A 17,629-nucleotide genomic window follows, 5' to 3' on the forward strand; every position below is an offset into this window, starting at 1 on the left:
TATAGAGCCCTAGATTTCAAAAAAATTTTTTTAACTCATTCTCTTGACTTCAGCAACTAAATGTAATTTAAACATTTTTATCCTATGTCCAGTCTGCTCATAGCTTTCTTAAATCAAGTATTTAACATCTCATCATTCCTTATTGTTAAGGAATTAACATCTATTCACATGAATTATATCATGATGAAACCTAAAAATTAAGTTATAGGTGTAAGACATAAATCTCTCTCTCAGTGATCTACTTGAGGCTGCTTTTGATGTGGTATAAAGTAGAGAAAAACGAAGGACACTGGGCGAGTGACAGAAGTAGGATGCATATCACTCTACACCAATGGTTCTTGTCAGGGGTAAATTTGTCCCTCAAGGGACATTGGGCGACATCTGAAGATATTTTTGGTTGTCACAGCTGGGAGAGGGGGTGGCACTGGTGTGTAGTGAGTAGAGACCAGAGATGCTACTAAACATCCTGCCATGCACAGGACAGTCCCATGCAAGGCATTATCTGTCTGAAAATGTCAGTAGTGCCATGCTTGAGAAACCAGGCTCTACAGTGATGACAGCTGTGCATGGGCCACCTCTGTGTACCACTCCAGATCTTCTTGGCCCAACAGTGACCACTGTAGTATTTTGGCTGCTTAGGCACACATTCTGAAAGGACTTTGCCTCATGCTTGTGGCATGTGTCTAGCTTCTTCCTTTGGGACTTCTCTGATATGGCAGCATGGGCTTCATGTAAATCCTTGCACACACCCACATGCACAAACCAGAGGAAGTAAAAGACAATTAACAGACTAGGTCAATGGGGCATGAGAATTGATGAATAAATTCTTTCTCCTTTTCGTCCCCTGGGTAAATAGTTGTGAAATGTATTTCACATACTCCAAAGAATGTTCTTTAGGATTGAACACCAGCCCCCCCTTAATAGCGGCCAACTCACTATCACATCGTTACATTGGCTCTTTGTCCTCCCCAAGTTCATCCTCCTTGTCTCCATTGCTACTTCCTGGAATCACATGCCCAGTAAATCACCTGCATGCAAATCTTTGCCTCCTCAGATTCTGTTTTCTGGGAAACTCAGGATAAAATACCATGTGTGTGGAGGTCCACTCTATACGATAAGAAATTAATGGAAAAGAATATAAAGGTTAGAATTTTATAAACGTTTATGTTTCCCTTGAAAATGAAGCAAAAATATCTAATAAAGGATTAAAAAAAAGGTACCTGATACGTGGTGGTGCGAATACTGGAGAGCTCAGAAAGGTCTTCTTTCTAAAACTGTCCCATCAGTCAAAGAATTTACTAAGCCTCTGTGGTAAGGGCAAGGGACAGCAGTGGTAGCCATACAGAAGGAAGAAGGAGGGAATTCAGTGAGGGGTACAAGGAAAAAAGAAAAAAAAAAAGGAAAAAGAATTTCCCAGCTGCTATACTCCTTTAAATGGATCTTATTATTTTGAGAGATTTAGAGTCCTGGAAGGGATTAGTTCGAAGGGACCAGAGATCATCTAGTCACATTCTCTCTTGGACAGATGAGGAAAATGAGGCTGGGGAGGGAAAATGACCTTCTCAAGGTCACCAAGTTACTTTCATGGCAGAAGCAGGGACATCATCTAAGCATGGATTCCAAGTCACACACCTCAGTGATCCCTGAGGCAGCCTGGAACTTTCCTTGGCATTATATGAACTCTTTTGGGGGGTATGACCTAGCTAGGATTTTAGAACACCCTGCACCAGGTCACCTAGGAGCTAAGATGCTAACAGGAAATAAGAGGAAATGTCAGCTGTACTTTCCCTTACTTGTGGAGGGTGGGTATGTTTCTGGAATAAACTTGGACTCCACTGAACTGTTTGCTGCTGCAATTAATTATTTGAAGGTATAAATAAAGTTTGGTTAAGAGAGGGCAGTGATGGTGAAGTCGGTAACCCTTGTTATTCTAGGGACATTCCCAATGCTGACTTCTCAAAGTTCCTGTTAAATTGAGAAGACGTGGACTTGGCCAACGAGAGTGGAAATTATGATCACACTCTGTTCTGGGGCTTTTCACCGGTGTTTCCCGCTAAGGCAACTTTATTGCGAGTGATTAGCAAAGACAGTGCCCTTGGCTTCCTCCCCCATCCCGCCCCCACCCTGGTCATCCAGCCACCCAAGGTACATCTAGTAAGGGTTCTGCCTTTTCTTCTCCTTGTGCTGAGGCCCAGATTCAGACATTTCATTCCCGTGAACAAGACAGATATGGTCCCTGTCTTAACTGGCTCACAGTCTGATGGAGGGGACAGCCATTAAAAAGAAACAAGTCTGAAGATGGTCAGGTCCAGAGTACTGTGGGATCTGACCAGGTTTGGGGTCAGGGTGGCCCTCTCTAGGATGAGGTTTAAGATAAGATACAAAGGAGCAGTAGGACTGAGTCAGTCAAAGATTTCGAGCCTGTGAGTGAGGAAGCAACACATGGAAAGGCTTAGAGGGGAAAGGAGCCTCAGGAAAGTAAAAGAAGCCACAGCTGAGGGGCTGGCCTGGTCATAGGAGCTATGGAGAGGCCATGCTGAGGAGTTCCAGCTTCTTGAGGGCAGTGGATGCCACTGAAGGGTTTTGAGCAGGTGAAAGTGATCAGATTTGTGTTTCAGAAGAATTCCTCACATCCAGAGTGGAGGGAATGAACTTAGAAAAAATGAAATAGGGAGTTCCCGTGGTGGCTCAGTGTATTAAGAACCTGATATAGAGTCTATGAGGACGCGGGTTAGATCCCTGGCCTTGCTTAGTGGTTAAAGTATCCAGTATTGCCACAAGATGCAGCATAGGTCATAGATGCAGCTTGGATCCAGTGTTGCTGTGGCTGTGGTATAGGCCTGCAGCTACAGCTCTGATTCAACCCCTAACCTGGGAATTTCCATATGCTGCAGGTGTGGCCATAAAAAAAAAAAAAATGAGTGAAATAGGAGGCTACCTATAGTTCGGGCAAGAGGTGTTAGTGGCTTCACTGGAATGGACAGCAGTAAACTCCACCAGTGTGGGCCTGGTACAGGCTGGAACAGTGCCTGTTACATAATTAGACTAGGTCAATAGTTATTGAATGAATGAATGAGTGGCTATATTATAAAAAATATTTAGGAGGACCTGGTGATTAATAAGAACGTGGGAGGTGAGAGGGAAAAAAGAGGCAGGAAAGATGCCAGATTTTTGCTAGCAGGTAACTGAGATGGGAACGAGTGAAGGGGCAGGTTATGGGGAGGGCTGTGTATGCAGCTTTGGCTATGAAGAGTTAAGATGCTGGGAGGCAGTTGAAAATAATGTGAGAAGCAGCTGGTTTGACTCGGAAATCTTCATCTTATTGATGGTAACTGGAGTCACGGGAGTGCATAGATGATGTGGCCCAAGCGAAATATGTAGCAGGAAGCCAGGCTCTGAGGGATGTCAGTGGTTGTGAGCCTCCACCGTTCCCACAGCGGGGCTGTTTGGGAACGGGGCATCTCGTCACATTTCCAATAGAGACTGGCATGGGGCCCCTTCAGAGAGCCCTTCAACCATTCATTACCCATTTGAGAAACCTAAAGGAATATTTCAAGATGGGAATGTGAAGAGGGAAGAAAGTCATCTTTGTGGCAGTGTTCCAGCTGGTTCAGCTTGGTGCTTTTAACACATTTAGCTGAGGGAAGGTCTTCCTCCTCTTCATAAAGTCTGCTCTACTTGCAGTTCAGGTCATGGAGGGAGGAAGAGGCTCAAGGAGAAGACAGTGGTGCTTGCTGTGAAGGCTTTCCCCTTCTCACGTGTCCCTTTGACACTCCACCCCTGCCCTGTCTCCAGCCTGTCAGTTCCCCTCCCCTATGAGGGTAGCTCCAGCGTATGCTGCTTGTTTGAACCTCCTGGAAGGCTGAGAAGTAGGGCTTGACCTGCCGGTCACTCACAGCAGGGCTGCTTACACCTCTTCTCTGTGGTCATCAAAAACACCTGGCTTGGGTGACCCCTTTCTGGTGGCCCCTCCTGTGACCCCTTGCTGCCCTGGGAGCACACCTGGATTTTCCCACGGTCCTTTTCCACTTCATGTTGGCATTTTATGCCAGGGGCAGCCACAGAAAGCTCCTTGAGGATTGGGATCATGTCTGTCTGGTTTGCCAGCAAACATATTTCCAGACCCTAGTATAGTGCCTGGCACAAAGCTGAGTAAATAAATGAATCCTTTATCTACAATTAAGGTTTTCCCTCGGGGGAGATTTGTCAACCACTGTGGGGCGCATTATGTGTAGTTAATGGGACAGCCAGATTTCAGAAGGGGAAATGAGCCCTTCAGATAAATAGTGGGTAATGGGAGTACTTTTCTTGCTCTGAAATCCTATAGAAAGCAGCTTGACCCTTTAGTCCTGATATGCTGCTCTTTGTATTTCTCTGGAGATGACGCCCCTCGATGGAGGGCAGGGGGCGTGGAATTATTTTTGCTGCAGGGATGGATTTGCTGGTGCACACTTTTTGACCTTGTTCCCTTGTCCCTAATCACGTGCATTTGTTGGCTAGATGCTGGGCTTCAGCATGTGGACTTGAGCCACGTTGAAGAAGGAGGTCCAGTGGAGAGCAAACTCATCCTTGCAGCATCATTGTCCCAGAGCACCTGAGATTGGACAGAGGCTCAGATCCAGGATACAGGAATGGAGGACGCGATTTTACTTGAGCTTCTTGTCCATAGCAACCACCCCCTGAGTAGGCATTATCCAGTCTATTAAGGGCAGTGTTACTCTCCCATTACGATATTATTGATTTCTGCCATTTTCTCATAGGACTTCACAGGAAAGGATTGACTTCTGTGTATGTGATGCATGTAGCAGCCACCACAGGACTTAGTGGGCCACGGATATCTGTGTTCCATCTAGTCGTGTTTACTGAGGACTAGTAGGTGTGGCTGGCATACCTGGCAGCCACAGGGCTGCTGGCCTTGCTCTTCTGCCCAATGCAGACAAAGCTCCTGGCAATAGAGAATCCAATTCTGGGCAAAAGAGGAGAAACCTTCCTGATAATGAATGACCCGACATGGATGTGCTCATCCTTCAGCGCTAATATGGGGCATAGGGCAAAATGTCTCAGGGAGACCTCCTTAGAAGTCCAGTTGTGTGGATTCTCTGTGAAAATACCTGTCCACGGTCAAGTTTGTGAAATACAGCACATTCTGTCTCCCTCTTGAAGATTCCTAATTACACATTGGTGGAACCAAAGAGTCTTACAGTAAAAGAGCTTATTGTTTAGTTTTGTTTAGCCCAGTGTTTTCCACACATATTTGACCATGGAATTCTTTTAAAAAAATAATACCTTAAGTATTGCATGGTATAGTGTTCTGTGGGGTGTGTTTTGGGAAATGTTGCATTGAGGATTCTGGGCTTTCCTTGCTCTTAAGTTCTGTCTTCTTCCTTTCTTATTTGCACTTTATAGGGCAAGTACATAGGAAAGACAGACTCTACACCGAGTGCTGAGAAGTGGAGGTGAGGTCTTAAAGAGACTTATAAGAAATCCCTTCACTAGCTAATCAGTGAAATTATTCGCTTAATGTCAAAGAGCTGCCGGCGCATGTGTTTAGTCTTGTTTTGTTAAAGAATCCAAGTTCAGCATGGTATTCAAGAGAGAACTATTGGAGTTCCCGTCGTGGCGCAGTGGTTAACGAATCCGACTAAGAACCATGAGGTTGTGGGTTCGGTCCCTGCCCTTGCTCAGTGGGTTAACGATCCGGTGTTGCCGTGAGCTGTGGTGTAGGTTGGAGACGCGGCTCGGATCCCGAGTTGCTGTGGCTCTGGCGTAGGCCGGTGGCTACAGCTCCGATTTGACCCCTAGCCTGGGAACCTCCATATGCCACAGAAGCGGCCCAAAGAAATAGCAAAAAGACCAAAAAAAAAAAAAAAGAGAACTATTTTGTGAGTTTATGGGATGTCTCTTCTTATTATCTTCTTTGTTCAAATGTTGGGAAAATAAGTGAGGAAGGGATATGGGAAGTAAAGCAGATTCACTTTGTTTGAATTTTCACAAAGAACTCATTGAGCTTTTCCCTGGTAGGCTTTGACTAGATACACGGAGATGAAGTCTCTGAAATTTGGGTGACTTACCTTCCTACATTTTGGTAATTATTTAAGTCTCACTCTTAAATCCGTCCTTTCCTTTTCATTTCTACTGTTACCCTGTAGGTTTGGAACTTCCTCTCCTTTCCTCTGCACCCATCCATCCATCCACCCTTCCATCCTTTAATTCATTCATTCAGCATAGTTTAAGCACTGCTGTGTGCTAGGCACTGAACACACAAAGGTACCTGAGACATGGAGGCTGCTCTCATGTTGCTTACTTCTAAGATGTGGAACAAGAGTCCAGTCCTTCTGAATTCAGATCCCCCTGCTGCAGTAACATTTCTCAGCACATCTCTGATCCGGTCATGACCTATGAGAAACATTTGGGAGGTCATTACCTGTGGGAATGAAGAGGAACCCCTGCCACCCCAGAGCAAGATAATGTTCAAGGGACCACTTGTGCAGGTCCCACTGGCCCCGTCTCATTTCCTGCCTTTCTTTCCACACAGTTGTAGTCAGCAGAGTGACTGCAGGGCTGCCCTCCATCCTTGAGTGTGTCTGCCACTCCCTGGCTCCTGCTGGTCCTCATCCTTCCCCTCCTTCTCTTGAACTTTCCCTCCTCCAGATCCTTCAAGACTCAACTCAAAAGCTGTGCTCTCTGGGCTGTAACAAGTTTCTGAACCCCTCTCTTACCACATTCTCCCTGTCACATAATGAGTCACACTTTTGTATTTGTTCTATTGGGAGCAGGGCCATGTCCCATTCAACTCAGCGTTCTTGATCCATGACCTAGCACAGGGACCTGCACCTGTGTGTGAATGTTTAATTCATTCTGGAGTCAAATCTTTTACAAGTGTGTGTGTGTGTGTGTGTGTGTGTGTGTTTTATACACACATAAGTATATACCCACCCCATGTATATGTATCATACATATATATAAATTCTTTTACGTTGGCTAGTAAGGTTTCATTAGAAAATTGAAAATTGGGAGTTCCTGTCATGACTCAATGAGTTAAGAATCTGACTAGTATCCATGAGGATGAGGGTTCAATCCCTGGCCTTGCTCAGTGGGTTAAGGATCCAGTATTGCCTCAGGTTGCAGCATGGGTCACAGATGTGGCCTGGATCCTTCATTGCCTTGACTATGGTGTAGACCAGCACCTACAGTTCTGATTCGACCCCTAGCCTGCAGGTGTGGCTCTAAAAAAAAAAAAAAAAAGAAAGAAAGAAAAGAAAGGAGAATAAAGGAAAATTGAAAATTAATTTTAAATTCTATCATTTTTTGTGTTATTTTGTGTAATATGTTCTCATTCCTTTTACACAGTGGAACCAAATTTTAGGTATGTACAGCAATTTTGAGTTTATTTAGGGGTTAAATACTACTCTGTCCAGAGGGGTGTGGACTAATGAAATTCTTGTAATCACTCCAAATAATTCTGTTTCCAAAAGAAAAATAGGAAGATTTTAGGTACTATAAAGAATCATAATTGTATGGAACCGCTGTCATTTAATTGCATCTCTTCTTTTAATGAGAAATAAGTACAACAAAGTTTTATTAATTCAGACTCTATTCTCTGGCAATTTTTGATTGTTCAGTTACCAAGGTGGCAGACATTTTCAGTTGCTTGCTACTATGATGCTTTTTATTTATTTATTTTTTTTGTCTTTTTGCCATTTCTTGGGCCGCTCCTGCGACATATGGAGTTTCCCAGGCTAGGGGTCTAATCGGAGCTGTAGCTGCCAGCCTATGCCAGAGCCACAGCAATGCAGGATCTGAGTTGCATCTGCAACCTACACCACAGCTCACGGCAAGGACGGATCGTCAACCCCCCGAGCAAGGGCAGGGATCGAACCCGCAACCTCATGGTTCCTAGTCGGATTCGTTAACCACTGCGCCACGACGGGAACTCCTATGATGCTTTTTTAAAGAGCAAGCTTCTCAGGTGCTTAGAAAGATTCACCCATGTGTGGATAGTTGATGTAATAATTACAAAGAATTCCCATCTATTAATTACAGAATATCTGGCAGTACAGTGATATATTTGGCAACATCTTGTCAACTATTAATTCAAGTTAAGTAATTTTTAAAAAGAATAACTGTAAGTGAAGCTTTTATTAAAGCTAATGGCTTTATTCTTAAATAGTCTGAGTTAGTGAAATTTAACCGGTTACTGTGTTGTTCTTTGTATTCAAAGATCGTGGTTCTACGGATGTCATCCTTTGGGGGGATGTGTTTGAGGAGATGCTCATCAGGTCTTTCCAGACTGCATAGAGCTCACCTCTGCCCTTTTCTTACGGCTCTAATGGCCAGTAATTCTAAGGCAGCCTCATTAACGTGGAGAATGTGCCTGCGTTCTCTCATTTGACCCTCCCCTCAGCTAGAGAGTGAGGTGGGCATTACTATCCCTTGAGTGGCTTGCCCACATCACACAACTCGAAGGGGCAGAATTAGTACTTTCACCAGTGTCCTCTGTCTCCATCCCTCCACACCCCACTACAGTCTTTCAAATAATAGTAACTTAGGTTCGAAGAACAATATATACCTGTTACCTCATTTGCTTAAAGAAAGTCACCCCCTTGAACTGTAGTGGATCTGTCTCTTGTTTTTCTTTTTTGGAGATCTCCAGCTATATGCCCTTCTTCCCACCTCCTTCAACTTCTACTGTGCTTTAAATTCACTTCTCAAAGTCTTTCTGAAAAGAGTTGGCATTGTGCTACGATATGGGCGACAGTATTTTTTTCTATCCAGGCCTGCCTTGGCAAGCCTCATTTTGCTCTGCCTGAATGCCCAAGGCTAGACATTAGCAAGGTAGTGACCAGAAGCGTCTTGTGCCCTCACATCTCCCATCTCTGTCCTCCTCTTTTCTCATTGGAGCCCTGTCCTCAGTCCTCCCCTACTCTTTGTGAAAACTTGTTCGAAAGTAACACTTAAAAAAAATTTTTTTTTTAAATGGTTGTACCCATGGCACATGGAAGTTCCTGGGCCAGGGATTTATTCTAGCCACAGCTGTCACGTATGCTGAAGCTGCAGCAGTGCTAGATCCTTCAACCCACTGCCTTGGGGCGAGAATTGAACCCTTGCCTCCACAGCAATCTGAGCCGCTGAAGTTGGATTCTTTCTCTCTTTTTCTCTTTTTTTATGGCTGCACCCATGGCATATGGAGGTTCCCAGGCTAGGGGTGGAATTGGAGCTGCAGCTGCTTATCTACACCACAGCCACAGCAACTTGGGATGCAAGCATGTCTGTGACCTGTACCACAGCTCATGGCAATGCTGGATCCTTAACCCACAGAGCAAGGCCAGGGATTGAACCTGTGTCCTCATGGATGCTAGTCAGATTCATTTCTGCTGAGCCATGACAGGAACTCCCTGAAGTCGGGTTCTTAACCCACTGCACTACAGAGGGAACTCCAAAAATCACTCATTTTCAATCATGGATCATTATAGACAAATATGTATTGAGCCTTCTTGCTTTCAGGGAATATGTGTTTTAATGGAATATGAGAAATATTTAGCCCAGGAAATTACTGTCTAATAGTAGAATTAAATTTCAGTGAATAGTTGAGGATAATTTTTGATACTAGGATATTGTGGAGTTCCTGTTGTGGCACAGCAGAAACAAATCCGACTAGGGACCATGAGGTTGTGGGTTTGATCCCTGCCTTTGCTCAGTGTTAAGGATCCAGCATTGCCATGAGCTGTGGTGTAGGTTGCAGACACAGCTCGGACCTGGTGTTGCTGTGACTCTGGTGTAGACCGGCAGCAACAGCTCTGATTAGACCCCTAGCCTGGGAACCTCCACATGCCACAGACGCAGCCCTAAAAAGACAAAAGCCAAAAAAAAAAAAAAAAAGAAAGAAAGAAAGAAATTAGGATATTCTTATTGGCATCTTTGAAGTTACACATGGACATGGTTCCCCACTTCACCCACATAGAAAGTCAGTCTTATCCATGTCCTGCTGTGATCCTCCTCCTTATAAAAGAGAATGCTGGGAAGAATATTGCTTGCCTGTGAATAGAATGACAGCTTCCTGAGGTCCAGGTATTATTGGTTCTGTCTCATCATTTCATGTTTATGTGGCACTTGCTGGTGAAAGTTCAGACAGAATGTTTGCAGCAAATCCAAGTCTCACATAAAGAAGTAAAGGCTTGCACTGTGGGCCTTTAACTTGTCTTTAAAAGAATCAATCAACAAATCTTGATTAACACCTCAGCTATGTGCGCAAAGACATTTTGACCTTTTTGATTTTATTTTCTTTGTCTATTAGCATGTCTTGGAGCAGTGCTGTGTATGTAGCAGAATCCGTGACAGCTTTGAGTTCTTTTTGTAGAGGGAAGTCCGTGTGGATGATGTATAATCTCGCACATTTAGAAAGGCTGTGGCCTCTAAGGTGTTGTGGTCAAGGGCTTGGGCTCTGGAGCCAGATCCCCTGGTCTTCATCTTGGCTTTGTATGTTCTGGCTCTGGGGTTTGGAGCAAATTACTTAACCTCTAAACCTGTCACTTTCCCCATGTGCACATTGGGGGTAATGTTAGTACCTGACTAGGGATGGTGGTTGTGATGTAGATTAAATGTTCGGTTTAAAGAACTTTGCACTGTGCCTGGCACCTATTAAGTACTAAACAATGGCTAGCAATAATTATTTTCCTTTTGGCTCAGTGGTCAAGATTTTCTCTGGGTCTCCTTTATGTTTACTTCTGTTACCCAGGGAATTAATTGTACGGAAGGTTCTGCAGGACTCTGCAGAGACTTTTAAATTAGACTGCCTTAGTTTTGGGCATTCAATTATTCCAAGAAGGGCTTCAAAGAAAGCAGAGCTTGCCTGCCTTCCAGGCCATCTCTTTATTCTGTTCTGGAGTATAGCTTCTCCAACAAAAAGATTGGTAGAGTGTTACCTGTGCTTTCATTTCATGGCATGGAGAACACACAGGGATCACTTCAGATTTGAGATCACTTGTCTCAAATATAATTCAAGTCTTGAAATGACTATCTGGACATGTGCATTCTAGGAACTGTTGGAGGGAAGAAACATCACCAGCAGATAGTTTTAGCTTTTTCCCTTCAGTCTTGGATTCCCATGAAAGTTACAAAGGGGTGCTAAATCTACAGTTTAATCCCTTGGGGGTCCATTAAGGCCTTCCAGATTTTCTTTGGGCTCTGGTCAGGTAAGCTAGTATGCTTGTTCGTTGCCAATTTAAATGCCTCTAGAATGGCATTGACCAACGGCCAGCCTTATTTTTAAGTCATCAGATAAAGCAATTTCTTAAGCAGCTTCAGCAAGGCTTGGCTTCATACTTCTCTGCACAGTGATAAATACAATTTTGATTTTATCTCAGAGTAATTAATCTAAATTTCTCCTTCTGGGATATAAAGTGGAATAATGTCCTATAGCTCTTTGAACATTAGATTGGAAAGAAAATGCCCTAAACATTTTGCTTAATTAAATCCTAAAGAGGTGGTATAAACTTTTCATGATTAATTGAAACATGCATATTTTGACTGATGCATATTTATATGATATTATCATATGAAAAATTTATCATGTTATATAAACTATTCACTTTGGGGATGTGATTTAATGGCTGTAAGCATTTTGCATTTGTTGTTGCATTGTTCATTATGAAAAATACACAGGCAAATATGGCTGTAAGGAAAAATCTGTTATGTGAATTTTCTTTGAGCTAATCTCATCTCTAATGGCACAGACCTTTAGCCTAAATATAAGGTAAGAAATCAGGTTTTTATAGTTTAAAGGAAAAAATTTTAAAGCAGGTCGGATTTAAAAAGCTAAAGGGCTGGGCTTTCTGTTTTGCTAATGTAAAGCATGCACACAATTCCTGGGTTTCAGATTTTAAAAAAAGATGTGGTTGTTGAAATGAACCAATTCTGGGGTTCCTTCCCCTTGTGGTGCAGCGGAAACTCATCCTACTAGTATCCATGAGGAAGCAGGTTCTATCCCTGGCCTCCAATTTGACCTCTAGCCTGAGACCTTCCATGTGCTGTGGCTGTGGCCCTAAAAAAAAAGAAAGGAAAAAAAAGAAAAGAAATGAACCAATCTCTATGGCTTTAAGCACTCAAGAAAAACTCACTTTTTTAGAGGCTGTCATACCATTTAAAATGGGGCAGTATCTCATGTCTGCTGGCAGAATTTTGAGCTAGGTTTTAGCTGACAAAATTAATTTTAATCTCAGTTTTTTCTTAGTTTTGTAAATATCATATTATTAATATGACATTTAAGTCTTATAAGACTACCTGAAATATCCAAAAATGTTTTCTTGAACTTTTGAAAGAATTCCTTTATCAGTCTCTTCTTTGGCGCATTAGCTATTGATAACAGTTTGGTGACAGAAAAGGAGATATCAGATGGATGTTTTCCAAAGGGTTTGCCTTTATGAAACAATTTTATGAAAAACAATGGGAATACTGAATTATTTATCAAGATAGATGCTAACCAGCATTCTAAGAGTTTTCCAACTGCCAGATACAAAAGAAAAGTGCACAGTTTCTGTTGTCACATCTTTCCATGTTGTTACTTTGCGGTACAAATGACTGATAAAAATAATCTGCTTTAAAATTCTATTGTTTGTTTTGTTGTTAGCTCTATCGTAAGAAAATAGCATGGCCTCTCCTTAAAAAAAAGCCAAGTGGGTCTGCGTGGTGATGGTGGAGTAAAGCCTGAGAAAGACCTTCGAGCGGCCTCTTTGCCGCAAACATCATTCCTTCAGGCCAGACCAGAGAGCAGGCCAACTGCCTGGCCTTCTCATAGCTTTGTTCTCTACCCTTTGTTATCTCAGTTTTAGTCCATGACAGTTAAAGATCTAGGACTAAAACTCTTACTTTTTTCTCCCAAAGCAGACTATGTAAAGGAAGAAACTGAAAGGAGAAACCTTATGCGTGTCCTAAAGTGGATCCTGGGGTAGTGGGGTCTCCTCATTGAAGTCTGAGGCCAAATAATTTCCCCCATAAATTTTTTTTTTCCTTACAGATTTCACCAGAATCAAGCTTATTGCCAACGGATCATTTGTGAGAGTTCTGCTGTCTCATCTTCTTTTTCAGGAATTTAAGATTTTAAAAGCAGCATATCAATTGGGAAGATAAAAACTATTAGTGCTAGTTAGTTTAGTAATGATAGGTGATTATTGTTTAACTATACTTTCTAGTCCAATTTTTAAAATGCTTCCATACTCTAAGGTAAATTATAGAGTCTTGTTAATTTTTCAGATCATGTAAAATGTCTGTATGTAGACATGCCATATTAGAAATCATATAAAATATAAATAAATCTTTTTAAAAATAGAACAAATTATTAAATGCAGTCATTGTATGACATTGGGATTCATGTTATGACTCCATTTAAAGAAAGTTATGTTATCAAAAATGTTTGCTTAACATCAAGGGTCATTTTTTACACTGTCTCATTTGATAATTAACAATAAATCAGCACAGGTAATTTGTGAGATAAAAATGGTCTTTAAAATGACAATATTTATTCCATTAAGGTAAATAAAATGCTACACATAGTTCTGAGTGATGACACTCAGGGGAAGAAAAAAAGCCGTAGCACTGGAAATTAGTTTGCTTCTAATTTTGCAGACTGATGGCCGCACTGCCTCAAACCAAATCTTTTCCCTGGAAATGGAATGATTGCATGACAGACTCTATGAACCATGAATATGTCAACAACTCATAGGCTAGGCCTAGCTTAGCAATTAGTCTTTGGGGGATTTTATTCAGAAATTAGACAACACTATACCAGAGTTTGTTGGGGATTTTATGATTACCATTCATGTCTGGAGCATGAGTCTGGATTAAAAAAAAAAAAAAATCCATAAAGGAGGGAGAGATGTGTCTAAGAGTAGCAATCAGTCATGCACACACACAGTCAATTGGGAGGACAGAGAAAGCATAAGACACAGTGAAAGCCCCTAGGAGGCAGCAAGGAAATATTTCTTGGGCTTCTACTTATAGTCTTCTATTGTTCCCCATAAAGAGGCCAATGTTTCCCAGACTTTCAGTTATTTGAATATCACCATCACATTTTTGTTACAGTGTCTTACCACCTGCACTGTGATTTACTCAATTTCTTTTATTAACGGATTCACTCTAAAAGCCTTTCTTTGTTTTATGCCGTAATATTTGTGATACCTCGGGCTTGTTATGACAGTTAAATTTGTTTTCTTTTCTTACAAAGGAACAAAAATACAGTAGTTTAAATACTGAAAATATTTGCATATTCCCCCCAACATTATTCTGAGCATTCCCATGACATGGGTGGAGGTGCTACAGGAGCTACAAGGACCACAACTCTGGCTGAGAGAGATCTAGGCAGCTGTGTGACCTCAGGTCTCATGGGTAACACCCCATTACCATTCTTCCCCCCAGGGACTATGAACCATATTGCCTGGAGGAGAATTTAAATCAGGCCTGCACCTCCCAGAGGATACCCTTGTAGGAAGGGTATATATAGTAGATCGTTGAGCAGGCCAGGATAATGCCTTTATGTTGGCAGATCCTGGCCAGTCTTACCCTTCCTTTTCGTGACTAAACATATCACTTGGGAATCACTAGATTGCAAGAGTAAACAACACCCCCTATCATGTGACCTAGGGAACACGTCAAGATTGAGCCTGGGTCCTGACTGCCCAGGTTCACGTTGGGGCATCACCTTTGCAGGTTAGCACTGCCTGACCCACCCAGTGTGGATCTTATAGGCTGTTGGCAGTACCTTTGAAGAAATGGCTCACTTTACAGGCTTCACTGGTACTGAGTCTGGTTGAAGAAGGCAGAATAAGCATTTCTACCAGGCTAGGAAGCTCTTGGAACCCTCATGGGTCTGCTCCCGGTCTGGTTTTTAAGTAAAAGATGTCTTTTGGAAGCTCAGGAGCCAACAACAACAAAAGGCAGAGTCTTCCCACCAAGAGCTGGCTATTTTACTAGGTCAGAAAGTGCCGAGGTACGGAAATTAAGATCAGACCTCAAGTAGCTCAGTGAGATTCAGGGTGTGTCTAAGTTTGAAGGGATGTTTGCTTCTGATATGAACATTTTTCTTATACTTTTATTATAGAAGATGATGTGTCAAATGTACAAATAATGTGTGCCTGGTGCCAGAAAGTGGGAATCAAGCGCTATTCCCTGAGTATGGGAAGTGAGGTGAAAAGCTTCTGCAGCGAGAAGTGCTTTGCCGCCTGCCGACGAGCCTACTTCAAGAGAAATAAGGTAAGAGCACGGTAGAGAGAGGCGGCCCCTCGCAGGCCTCACACAGACCCCGTGCGCATGCGCCTCCTAGCTTCTAGCTGAAATCACTGCGCACCCTGCACTTATATATTCTTTCTGTTTTGTCTGTTCTTTTTCTCTGTCATACTTAACCTTCCGGGATAAGGAACCCCCTTCTAATGTGTAACCTGCCCTTCAGTTTCTCTTGTCTTGGTGTTTGAATTCTGAGAGGGTGAATGAATCTGACGAGGACCTGGTGGTTGCAGCTGGTATCCTGAGTGACAGTGTCTCTTCAGTGGTAGATTTTAGACTAGGCTCGGTGACAGAGAAGTGGTAGAGATTTCTGATCAAGGCGGAGAAACCAGCCACGGCAGCTTGGACAGAAAGCTGTAGAGCACTCCGCTTCATACTTATTCTTAATGGGAATATTGCTCTGGCTCTTTCCAAAATCTGATCCACAAATTCTAATTACGAAAAATGTCAAGTCTTTCTTGACATCTTACTTTAAAAGTTGATATTGAGAAAAGATGAACTAATGAATACACGGACCAACTTGGCTCACACAGCCAAGTGGTCCTGAGAAGCATGGTGGGTGAACACAGGAACAGCCATAGTTATGGTTTCTTTTGTTTGTTCATTTTTTTGTTTTAAGATATCTCAGACCTGAAAATATCCTTTTAGAATAGCCTTAGCCACCATTGATGGGAAATGGAATGCATTATGCTTTTTACAATCAACACATACATACACACACAGCTAATTTCTTAATCTTTAAAGAACCACTATTGCATTTTGCCACCAATTACTGAAGTAAATTGCTAGTTCTTGATTCTTTTCCATTGATCTGTAAATCTTCCTTAATTCACGAAGACGTCCACATTTTGCTTAGCATTTCCATTTCAATAATACAAGATCAAAACCTGCCCGTCTTTGAAGCAAACAATTACTTTTTTTTTAAAGTGTGATATTTGCAATCTTGAAATGCTAATTTGGGGCTCACTGCTTTGCAAGAAGTACTGTTGCAGCAAATTATCTCCTGCAAATTTGGGTCACATCATGCTGCCAAAAAACATAATGCTGAAAGAATTAGGCTGCAGAATTCAGTGGGGTGGAATTTTAGTAGCAGTCTCTAAGAATTAGGCTCATAATATTCACTGGAACGGGGAGGCGAGTAAGGAAATTGTTTGGAATCCTTTTGCGACAGTCAACAGTCAAGTTCACTTTCCCTTGGGAGGGGCCAGCGAGGCTGTACAGGAAGGTGGTTAGAGCAAGGCATGGGAGACACGTTTTGTTTTAATATAGGGGGATTAAAATGATCTCTGAGACCCTGGGGCTCCCGTTTTGAATGCTGAGCACTGGGGTAACAATGACAAGAGTGGACCCAGGGCTTTCATCTTCAAAGCCTTACTTACCACAGCAAAATACTTTGCATTCCATCCCAGAAGATGGCTATAGAACGGGATTTTTTTTGTCTCTCTGTGCTTCTGAAGGGTTATGGGGCTGAATCTTGCTGGATGGCCTGTAGTGAATAAAATCAAGCAAGGTGAATTTGTCACAATCTCAGTGATACGTTACACTTTGGAAAGTGATCTAACTTTGGTAAGCCTCTGATGAAAATCACCTGATGCAATTTGGAAAAACAGTCCAGAGTAATATATATATATATATATGTATAATACATACCATAAATATAATGTATACATGTTTATAAAGGTCCAATGGAATTTCAACTTCTATAGCATACAGTTTTGAAAAATGGGTTAACTAGGCACCAAGATAGGAATTAGCATTTGGAATACTTACAGTAAGTAAAATCAGCAGGGGAGAAAGACCATTACCTTTCACTTCCTGCAGGGAGTTATTGGGGTAGTTCTTTGAACATCCTGCAAAATCTGGGAGTTGCAGAGGCTTGAAGTTTAGCCAGAGACTTTGAGAGCTGATCCCAGCAGCCCATTAGTGTACATACAATACCTGTCTTCTCTGCAATCCTCATGCTTATTTATGTATTCCAAAGCTCTGCCACGCTAGACAGTCTCCGTTTTCAAATAGAGAAATAAACTGGTCACATGGCTTGCTGGATTCTTTTTTTTTTTTAATTTTAAGAGTGTTATCTCTGCAACAATATCCTATTGTATTACAATAAACATGTACAGCTGCTGCATTTCTGTTAACTGATAGGATTTTGTGGTCATTTCATTTAGAGCTTGGGTTTCCTAATGGATTGTGTTAGGTACCAGTCTCCATCCTGCCGGTTTCTAAGAACTGCTGTAATAAGCCCCAGGGTGTTCCCCACTGAAGACAATAGCAAATAGCTACTTCTGTTCTTGTATCATTTAGCAAAGTCTTCAGTCCTCATTATTAAAATTGTGGACTTTCTCAATCTTACAAA

At 42.2% G+C, this 17,629-nt stretch overlaps 1 protein-coding gene across 2 annotated transcripts in view; it reads left to right on the forward strand.

Annotated features, from left to right (window-relative positions):
• Positions 1 to 17,629, forward strand: part of SOBP (sine oculis binding protein homolog) — a 172,133-nt gene that overhangs the window by 31,203 nt on the left and 123,301 nt on the right. For both annotated transcript variants that reach the window (XM_047761947.1, XM_047761954.1), the window contains exon 4: positions 15,092 to 15,243. In XM_047761947.1, coding sequence (XP_047617903.1) covers positions 15,092 to 15,243 — 152 coding nt within the window. The remainder of the gene's footprint in view (positions 1 to 15,091; positions 15,244 to 17,629) is intronic.

This window comes from Phacochoerus africanus, chromosome 2, assembly GCF_016906955.1.
Source record: "Phacochoerus africanus isolate WHEZ1 chromosome 2, ROS_Pafr_v1, whole genome shotgun sequence".
Classification (NCBI taxonomy): Eukaryota; Metazoa; Chordata; class Mammalia; order Artiodactyla; family Suidae; genus Phacochoerus; species Phacochoerus africanus.